Genomic DNA, 11,315 nt, shown 5'->3' on the forward strand with positions numbered 1-11,315 from the left:
CAGGTTTTTGACCCCTTTTGTAGCTTGACAGCTCTAGTAAATCTCTACTTTGTTGTGAGAGAACAGCCTGGACTTTTATGTTTGAAAAATGGAGGTGCATAATGGTGAGTCAACGGTGACAGAATTTTCTCTTTAAGGAGAGATCTGAAAAGACCTTTCTGGCTCCTTTTTACGTTCACATGACTAACACATTTACGCAAATTATAGTGTTGACAGGTTTTTTTTACTCGCTTCTTACTGTCAGTTCACGGCACAAGGTGTTTGCAGAATGTTTTGAGCGATTGCCATTCATCCAAAGCTCATGTGCCAAACCAGACCTACTGGGAACGTCATGATGTTATATGCTTCATTCTGTGTCTCTTCAGGGTTTGCAGGAGTATGAGGAGTGGAAGTGGTACAATAACCCTACCATAGTGGAGGTGTTGGAGGAGTTCCCATCCCTCCAGATCCCCTCCACCCTTCTCTTGACCCAGCTGCCCCTCCTACAGCCACGATACTACTCCATCAGCTCCTCCCCAGACCTTCATCCAGGAGAGATACACCTCACTGTGGCGGTGGTGTCCTATCGGCCCAGAGGTAAAGAAAACAGCACATTGCTAAGACATTGCTCTTTCATAGCTCTTAATTGAACTCTTAGTTTTGTTTCATTTAATTATGAGCTTTATATCAGCACAGTCAAAATTAGTTTTACAGAAAGACTGTAAAGATGCTAAAGTAAAAACCTGTTAATTGGTAACTGTAAGTTTTATGGTGAAAAACTGTATAAATGCTTTATATGTAATTTTACTGTAAAATACTGTCACATTTATGTTTTTTGCCAATTAAAACTATGAATTACTGCAGTATATAATTTACTATATATAGATAGATAGATAGATAGATAGATAGATAGATAGATAGATAGATACACATATATATCAGTGCTGTCAAACGATTAATCACGATTAATTGCATCCAAAATAAGTTTTCATTTGCATAATATATGTGTTCTTTGTATATTTATTATGTATATATAAATATACACACATACAGTATAAATTTTGAAAATATTTACGTGTATTTACTGTTTATATTTATATTCATAGAATTTATATTATAAATAAATAGATTTAATATATAAATCTGAAATATACACATGCATGTGTGTGTATTTATGTATACATAATAAATATACACAGTACACATACATATATTATGTAAACAAAACTTTTATTTTGGATGCGATTTAATCACAATGAATCATTTGACAGCACTAATATATATATATATATATATATATATAAAACAGCAAAAGGACATTCCCATAAGTCTTTGCATGACACATCATATGATTATATTTTGCATATGATTTTTTTTCTTCTCAATTTTGTCATCAGTAATGTACATTAGGGTAACTTATGTTTATAGTAAGTTTAAGTAAATTGGTAAATAAACATCATATCAGTTCTAACAGAATTGATAGTAATAAACTTTATTAAAAAAATTATACAGAAATTTTTTTTTTTTTTTTTTAAATTGAAGAAATCTCACGCTTCAACAACAACAAAAAAAAAACTGATATTAAAATTATTTAATATACATTGCAATTCAAAAGTTTGGGGTGATAGTTTTTTGTTTTTTTAATTCATATTTTTTTAATCAAAGGCAGATTAAATTTAGGTCCCACTTTATATTAGGTGGCCTTAACTACTATGTACTTACATTTAAATTAATCATTCGGTACAATGCACTTATTGTGTACATACATGTTTTTACATTGTACTTATATTTTTAAAAATACCTATATGTAATTACATCTGTAAATAATTTCTGTAATTACATTTATAATTACACTGTTGACCCATCCCTTACACCTTAACCCACCCTTAAACCTACCCAGACCACCAAACCTGTGCCTAACCTTACCCGTATCCCACCTCAATAGCAGCAAAAGTGTTTTGCAATACACTATGAACACAATAAGTACATTGTACTTATTTTTTTGATGTAAGTACATAGTAGTTAAGGCCACATAATATAAAGTGTGACCTAAATTTACACTTCAAAAGTGAAAAAGACATTTATTACAAAAGACTTCAGATGTTCTTTCAAATAAATGCTGTCATTTTGAACTTTCTAAGAAGAACCTAAGAATTTCATCTAAGAATCTAGAACAAAGTACATCACATTTTCCAGACATATTAATCAGCCCATCTGCATTCAACAGCAAATAAAAATCTTAGAATGAGTTCTCAAGGATCATGTGACACTGAAGACTGGAGTAATGATGCTGAAAAATTAGCAAAATAATATGTTCAGAAATATATTAAAATAGAAAACAGTGATCGTAATAATACTTACTGCGGTTACTGAATTTTAATCAAATAAATGTAGCCTTGGTGAGCATAAGACACTTACCAACCACAAGCTTATGAATAATAGTATTTTTGCTTGAACAATAAGCAGAGATTGACTGATGTAGCAAGTGATGTAAGAAGTCTTTAATTCAGAAACCTTCGCTTTGATGAAATTACTGGTAATTGTCACCGGAGACATGTTTGAGATGCTGCTTGTACCAGCATACCAACGTTAATGCTTCTCTTCCACAACAGATGTTCAAAGCAGGTGTAAGCAGGACCTGATGCTGTTTAACCAATGTAATCCACTTCAAAGTGTTCAAAACATTTCCAGTGCTTCTCTATCACTCGTCTCAAACTGTGAGAGTCACGCTAAACAGCCTCTCACTTTCAACAGTTACAATGACATACGGCCTGAAAACTCAAATTTCCCCAACAGCGGTATGGTGTGAATAATTGGGTGCTTAATAAGAGACTATGAACTTAATTAGCAATTTGACTGAAGTGCCTAATGAATTGTGAATAATCTGTATTGTCGAAAGAGAAACTGGGCTGGTTGTCTGTGGTATTAGTCTGATTCTGACTGTTCATCTAATAGCTGCTCATTTATTTTAAAGATAGGGACTACATGAAAATTAAATGATCAAATTAATACTAGATCTGCTCATTTGCTGTTAAGCCTTTCTAGTTAACATGCATGAAAGAGAAACTGTGATCTAATCTCTCTTCCACATTTTAAATGCATTGTAAACATGTAATTATGTGCATAATGGCGTAATTGGCAGCTAAAATATAGCAATTTCATTCCATTTGAAGCAAGTGATGTCAGCTCTGCGCAGTCCTAAATTGCTAGGTGTTAGATCGGTGTCAGAGGGTGTCAGCTTAAAGGATTATGTGTTTGTTTTTGTTTTTTTCTGGCTAGATGGAGAAGGTCCCGTGCACCACGGAGTGTGTTCCTCCTGGCTCAATAGCTTGGAAGAAGGCGATACGGTGCCGTGCTTTGTCAGAGGGTAAAGCATTTATATACTTCTCAAATGTGTCCACTGATGGTAGTTTTGATGAAATCAAAGGATGCATTATCTGTTTCAGGGCTCCAACATTCCGAATGCCAAAAGACAGCCAGGTTCCATGTATTCTGATTGGTCCAGGCACCGGAATTGCTCCATTCAGAAGCTTCTGGCAACAGAGACTGTATGATATTGAAAACAAGGGTAGGCTTTTGGTTGCTTCTGATTTAAAATTGTGCATTTAAATGTACAGTTCTGAGAAAGGAAAGTGTCATTTGTTTGATCAGTTTGCTTTGTAGAGTCAATTGTAGAGTAATAAAAAATGTACTGCATGTATCCAACCATCTAAAGTTTTTATTTTATGTAATTTAATTGCTTGCACTTGCTTGAAACTTACTTGAAACTCAAATTTAAATGTTTAATTTAAATTTCCAGATCTGAGAAAGGTCAGGCATTGTTTGATTTTTCAAATTCAGTGACATTCTTTGACCAATATTTTTTTTTTATAAAATTTTTACAATAATAATTTGGATATAATTAACAAAATTACATGTACTTACACTATCACTAATATATTTTGGCGTTTGTTGTTGAGTTAAATCTTAATTTTGGCATGTTTTATCTAATCAGGAATCAAGGCATGCCCCATGATCTTGGTTTTCGGTTGTCGGCAGTCACAGATTGACCACATTTACAAGGAAGAGACCATCCAGGCCAAGAACAAGGAAGTGTTTAAAGAGCTTTACACCGCATACTCCAGAGAGCCTGGGAGACCAAAGGTTAGAATATGATGCCCTGGCAAATATTAGTGAGGATATTTCAAATCCATTTATAATCCAGCATTAGCGAGGATTTAGCTAGCTGCTCAAGTGAATCATAGAGATTAATAGGAAAATGAAAAATGGACCTTTGTGAAGAAAGTCTTTGATTTTCACTTTTGTTTTTTAAATTTAGCAAGCAAGGCAAAGCATTTCTGACTGATCAAATAACAGTGGAACCATGCCATGTGGCTTATAGACATCTATTTAGTCCTTTACCTCACAGTTTTTTTCTTTCTTTTTTTTTCAACTCGTCCTCTCAGAAATACGTCCAGGATGTGCTTCGCGAGCAGCTGTCTGAAACAGTGTACAAATATCTGCGAGAAGAAGGAGGGCATATCTACGTCTGTGGAGATGTCACCATGGCTGGAGATGTACTGAAAACAGTCCAGCAGATCTTTAAACTGCATGGAAACATGTGTCTGGAAGATGCTGGCTTCTATATCAGCAAACTAAGGGTTAGATCCCACTTTTTTCCAAACTTCATACTGTAGTTAGTGGTGCTATTCAGCCACTTTTTAAAAACTGAACCTTTGTTTAGTTTATTTTATATATTTTTTTTCTACGTGTATATATTTTTAAAAATTAATTCAATTTTATTTTTACATTTATGTTTATAATTTAATTATTAATTGATAATATATTCACAAAACTAAGGGTTAGATCCCACTTTTCCCTATATACACTATATACAATGTATTTAGTGGTGCTTTTTAGTTATTTACTTAAAACAATTTCATGTGTAAAGGTAAATCAAGTACAAGTTCATCCAAGAACTTCTATTTACTTCATTTACTTTTTTACCTTATATATATATATATATATATATATATATATATATATATATATATATATATATATATATATATAAACCTTATACTGTATTTAGTGGCTCCTTTAGGTCATTTATTTAAAACTGATTCTTTGTGTGCAAAAGAAGGTCACCCGAGAAGTTCCAGTTACTTTTTCAAACAGTTTTCTCCTCTTTCTCGTTGAAGGATGAGAATCGATACCACGAGGACATCTTCGGTGTAACCCTGCGCACTTACGAGGTCACCAACCGCTTAAGGTCGGAGTCTATTGCATACATCGAAGAGAGCAAGAAAGACACGGATGAGTAAGTCCTGTTTGCTTATTCTCCGTCCGTCCTCCTCTCTCCTTGAGTCGCCTTGGGTTATCCACGCTTGTAGGAGGACCTTGTGCCGTGTAGATTACTGTAGATACAGCCTCTGGACTAGCATCACTGAATGCCAGCCGTAACCATAGAGACGGAGGCTGAGAAGAGGCTGCAGCGTAACAGGATTAGTGAGAAGAGAGTGGCTGTGCTATTCTCTGTTTGTGCTCTCACAGATAAGAGCTTGTTCATCGCACACTCGCTGTGAGAGCGGAGGGAGGGACAGAAGTGCTTTAATCGTAGTGCACGCTTAACTGGCCCTTTTGCCGGATGGCCACCGTAGTTCCTGAGAGGTGTCACTTATTTTGATGTTTTATGATGAAAGTCCTTGTGTTGGAGGACGAGAGCTACCTCACGGTCCCTCGCCATTTGTCATCTGGTTCTCTGTTAGATAATGAGCAACATTATATATCACGAAATAATTAAACATCGGCATGAAATGTTGCAATTAATGCATAACATTACAATGAAATGTGAGCTTAATTACGTACATTAAGCATGAAAGGTGTTTATTTTTGAGCTGTCAATTGCTTACTGTTTTTAATGGAATTAGTTACATGATGTGCAGATTAATTAATCAAATTAATCGCAATTACAGCCCACATTTACTTATGTAAAATGAAAAATGGCATGAAACAGGAAAAATACACTACTGTTCAAAAGTTTGGGGTTGGTAATGTTTTTAAAAAGTGCTTTTGAAAGAGCTGATAAAATGTAAAAACTGTAACTTGAATGCAATGTAAGTCGCTTTGGATAAAAGCGTCTGCCAAATGCATAAATGTAAAATGTAAATGTAAATGTAGAAGTCTTTTGTGCTCACCAAGGCTGCATTTATTTGATTAAAAATATAGCAAAAACAGCTATGTTGTAAACTATTTTTTGTGATTTAAAATAACTGTTTTCCATTTGAATACATTTTAAAATGTAATATATTCCTGTGATGTAAAGCTGAATTTTCAGCATCATTACTTCAGTCTTCAGTGTCACATGATCTTTCAAGTATGTAAAAGTATGTATTTCTTTCTAACAGTGATAAAAATATTACTGAACCCAAACTTTTGACCAGTATTCTAAATCTTGAAAAAAATTAAGTGCATCAACTTAATAAATAAATATAGTTAATTATGAGCATATATAAGTTAGAATAGATTTATGTAAATAAATATTTGCTTATGCAAATATTTAAATAATTTCAGCATTTAATTGTGTAATTTTATTATTATTGCAATATATATATATATATATATATATATACAAAATGTATGTACTATTTCAACCCCTTGTCTCTCTTTGTATCGCTTTTAATCTTTATTTTCTTCCTTTTACAGGGTGTTTTGTCCATAGTCACATTTTCCGTCCATATATCGTTGGTTTTTGCTCATGCTCTAATCAGCCAACCAGAAGCATGATGGGACACCAACCATGATTCACGAAAACTGTGCCAAGTTTGTCTGTTAAAAAATTCTTCTTTTCTTGTTTTTTGTGTTTTTATGGAATATTTCATTTTCTTTGCTAGGTCTTGTTTGATGTGCATCTCTATGATCAAAATCTGCATTAATACAAGTACCTTTCACTTGAATTTCTGAATGCACTTTTTTTATGTGTCTTTATGCTTTGTCCTGACTAATGGGCTGCGTGCACTTAGACATGGCCTGCCTTTTTTTAAGTGTAAGCAAGATCAGTGGCTTTCCTCATGTGCAATATGCGTAGATATTGACTTTACTATTAAGAGATGGGTAGTTTTCGGTTTGGATGGTGAGTCTTGGGGTTATTGTGCATGTTTTGATGAAAGACCAAGTCTCTATCCATGTTAAAAAGAGAGAACATGCTCGTACTTACAGAAGGTGAATCCGTTTAAAAGAACCAAACATTGGCCTCTTTAAGCAGACCAATTCACGCTGTCCTTGGCCTTAAAAGTGGGTTAAGATCCCATTTCATAAATAAAAATCCCTCAATGCATAAAAAAGGACATTGCAATGTTGTAATCTCACAATTAAGACTTTGTTTCTTGCAATTTTGGAAAGAAAAAAGAAATGAAATATAAACTTATAATTCAGATTTTTTTTCTCGCAATTCCAGGTTTACATCACAATTCTTAGTTTCTATCTCGCAATTTTTTTCTCAGAACTCTGCGTTTACCTTTCACAACTCTGAGATTATATATGGCAATTGAAAATTTTATTCATTTAATTCTGAGTTTACATGAGTTTACCGAGGCTCCATTTACACTAGTGCGTTTTCGTTTTAAAAGAATGAAAAAGATCCTCGTCTACACTAGCGTTTGCACTGTGTTTCAGAAACGATCTCCGTCTACACTACACAACTGAAAACGCATGTCACATGACCATTCAAGCAGGTACAACTATAGATTTGTATAGTTAGATTCCCTGTTATTTAGATGGCGGACGCGTCTACGTGCTTGGAGCGGTCGAATGAGGCATCTACCCATACATATCAATAGGTACAACAATGAGCATGATGTTATTGTTTACATAGTTGTCAAGGATACGCAGAGCGAATGTGGGCAGCCACGCGTTTTCAAAAGTCTCCGTTTTGGTCCGTTTACACTGAAACGCAACCCTGGAGTTTTCAAACTAAAACGGGGTCTGCAGCATTTTCAAAAGGCTCCGTTTTTCGAAAACGCCGGAGTAGTGTAAACGATAAGCGTAACCGTAGCAAAAGTTATGCGTTTTAAAACGAAAACGCACTAGTGTAAACGGGGCTTGAGTTTATAATTCACAATTCTGCCCTTTTTTCCTCTGAATTCGGAGTTTACATCGTGCAATTCTGTTTTGTTTTCCACCACGGAGTAAAAATAAAAAGGCAATTGCGACTTTTTATTTCATAATTATTTCACACACTTTTTTCCCTCAGTGTTGCGAGTTTATATCTCACAATTGCAAATTATAAACTTGTGAGATATAAACTCAGAACTGAGATAAAGTCAAAGTTAAAGTCAAAATACTGCAAAAATACACAAAACTACATACAGTGGCTTTAAGATTGATCAAACTAAGGTGAAACCACCTTTCAGTATCTTTCGATATCCATTTATCTCCAGCTAACTGTAAGAAAAGACTTTTCAGGAGACTGAAAAAAGAACCAACCTAGAGAGATTTATGAAACATCCTTGAAATTCTGATGAAAATGAAAGAGGTGATGCACCTGCTTTGCTTTATTATACGTCCTCCATTTCCCTTTTTCCCTGTTTCTCTGAGACATGGCTGTGACGACCCTTCTCTTTGACTCCAAACGGAGACCTGGATGTCTTCTTTAGATCGAAGATCAACCGTCGTATTGTCGTTTCGTATTAAAGGGTAACCGCTTGCAACAACGAGCAAAAAATCAGTGCGGCGCATAGTAGATTTTTGCATGCAATGCCTTTTTGATGGCTTGGAAAGGACAGTTTTCTGCCAATGAATCCTTTAAGAAAAGTCACTGTTTTGCTTTCTGAAATGTATGTTCAGTTAGATCCTAGCTCGCTTCGGATTTGCTTCGAAAACTTTTGAGTTATGAGTGGCCTCCGGCATGAAAAATATTACATGAGGTAATCTGATTTTGAGGGACTTTGCTTTCTGTTGTCTTTCTGTAGGAGAATATTCTTGTTGTATGTACGCTGTTAACACTGAATGTTTCCCTCCCCACATTTGGGTTTTGCACCGTTTAAACTCTGTGATTACAAAAAGTCGGGCAAAAAAGAATCACACACATGCATATATTAAAATCAGTAAATATCTAAATATATAATATGTATGAGAATTTTTTAAGAATGTATTTTGATTATGGGTATTGATTTGGTTTTGTCCCTTTGAGTTGCTTGTAATATCTTACGTGAATATGATGTCTAATTAGTTTGGGGGAACCTGAAGCATTATTCTGAATGCATGATGTTACCGTCCTGTTTTCTCTTAACCTGCACTGTGTCTGTTTAACTGTTGTGATCGCGTCCTTCCTCTGTGACTGGACGGAGAAGAAGCTTACGGGGTTTTCTTTTCTCTTTTTGTGTTTGTTCTTTGCTGCTGCTAAAAGAAACTGTTCCGATCAATTTCCGCTGTGAATCTTCTATTGTGGAACTTCGAACATTGAAACATTTGCCATTTTAATGCATATACTGCAAGAACTTTGCATCTACTTAATAATAAAAAACATTTGTATGTCAAGACTTGAAGTTCTTTGCCATTCTTTCTAAGTGAGGAAATTTTAACATATATGCACTGTAAAGTTTATTTAAGGCATTTGTAATGCATGAAAGGATATGTGAATGGAAAATTTGAGGTCAGAGGTTGCACTTTCATGGCTCAGGAGATTATGGTGTGTTCATTTAAATGTTTGGTTTTCTATTAAATTTCTATTGAGAAACAGAAGCAAATGTAGAGACTGTTTCCATGCAAGAGTATCAGACATCACCTTATTATTTATTTACTTTTTTTTTTAAATGCTACAATTCTGCAAAAGAAATACTAAATATACATTTTAGATTAAAAATAAACAATATAAAGAATATGCTGTAATTGAAAGTGGTAATTACTATGAAATATTTTAAAAAATGATACAAAATAGATACATATTACTTATATGTGTGTATATCTAAAATGAATGAATGATGCATTTATATAGCGCTTTATTGTGTATTGCTGTACACCCAAAGCGCCTTACAATCATGTGGGGGGGGGGTCTCTCCTCAACCACCATCAGTGTGCAGCATCCACAGGACAACGGCGCCAGTGCACTCACCACACATCAGCTACAGGTGGAGAGGAGAGAGTGTCATAGCGCCAATCAAGTGGATGGGGATTATTAGGAGGCCATGATTGATAAGGGCCAGTGGAGGGAATCTGGCCAGGACACCGGGGTTACACCCCTACTCTTTACGAGAAGTGCCATGGGATTTTTAATGACCACAGAGAGTCAGGACCTCAGTTTAACATCTCATCCGAAAGACGGTGCTTTTTGCCAGTATAGTGTCCCCGTCACTATACTGGGGCGTTAGGACCCACACAGACTGCAGGGTGAGCACCCCCTGCTGGCCTCACTAACACCTCTTCCAACAGCAACCTAGTTTTCCCAGGAGGTCTCCCATCCAGGTACTGACCAGGCTCAACCCTGCTTAGTTTAAGTGGGCAACCAGTCTTGGGCTGCAGGGTGATAAGGCCATGGCTGTGATTAATAATAAAAATAAATAAATAATAAAATAAATAAATGAATAAATGAATTAATATAAATGTAATATTGCCATTACATTACAAACTAAGTGTGTGTGTGTGTGTGTGTATATGTATGTATATATATGTATGCGTGTGTGTATATATTTACACACACACACACACACACACACTGTACATACAGGTGCATCTCAATAAATTAGAATGTCATGAAAGTGTTAATTTTTTCTTGTAAGTTATTTCAAAAAGTGAAACTTTCATATATTTTAGATTCATTGCATGTAAAGTAAAACATTTCAAAAGTTTTTTTTGTTTTAATTTTGATGATTAGAGCTTACAGCTCATGAAAGTCAAAAATCAGTAGCTCAAAATATTAGAATATTTACATTTGAGCTTCAATAAATGACCATCCCTACAGTATAAATTCCGGGTATCTCTTGTTCTTTGAAACCGCCATAATGGAGAAGACTGCTGACTTGGCAATGATCCAGAAGATAAACATTGACGCCCTCCACAAAGAAGGTAAGTCACAGAGTAAAAAATCTTAAAATAAATTAAAATAAAATCTAAAAGATATGAATATGATATTGCAGTAATACATATATATATATATATATATATATATACATTTTATAATTACTTTAAATATAGATTTTATAAGGTTTTATAGAGAGCAACTTGTGTAGTGAGAGAAGATGTATGTTCTTTGTTCTATGTAATTGTTTCCCTCTCTCACCGCTCACTGTAGAAACAGATTGAGTGCGGCTTTATGAGAGGAGAAATGACACCATGGCAACCGGTCAACAAAACACATGATC

At 34.7% G+C, this 11,315-nt stretch overlaps 1 protein-coding gene across 1 annotated transcript in view; it reads left to right on the forward strand.

Annotated features, from left to right (window-relative positions):
• The window catches only part of nos1 (nitric oxide synthase 1 (neuronal)), a 68,129-nt gene extending 58,680 nt beyond the window's left edge, over positions 1-9,449 (forward strand). The window contains exons 23-29 of the mRNA XM_058776322.1: positions 366-576; positions 3,259-3,346; positions 3,426-3,547; positions 3,974-4,122; positions 4,425-4,619; positions 5,160-5,278; positions 6,664-9,449. Of these exons, the coding sequence (XP_058632305.1) occupies positions 366-576; positions 3,259-3,346; positions 3,426-3,547; positions 3,974-4,122; positions 4,425-4,619; positions 5,160-5,278; positions 6,664-6,679 (900 nt within the window). The 3' untranslated portion in view covers positions 6,680-9,449. The remainder of the gene's footprint in view (positions 1-365; positions 577-3,258; positions 3,347-3,425; positions 3,548-3,973; positions 4,123-4,424; positions 4,620-5,159; positions 5,279-6,663) is intronic.
• Positions 9,450-11,315: the final 1,866 nt, after the last annotated feature.

This window comes from Onychostoma macrolepis, chromosome 05 (assembly GCF_012432095.1).
Source record: "Onychostoma macrolepis isolate SWU-2019 chromosome 05, ASM1243209v1, whole genome shotgun sequence".
Classification (NCBI taxonomy): domain Eukaryota; kingdom Metazoa; phylum Chordata; class Actinopteri; order Cypriniformes; family Cyprinidae; genus Onychostoma; species Onychostoma macrolepis.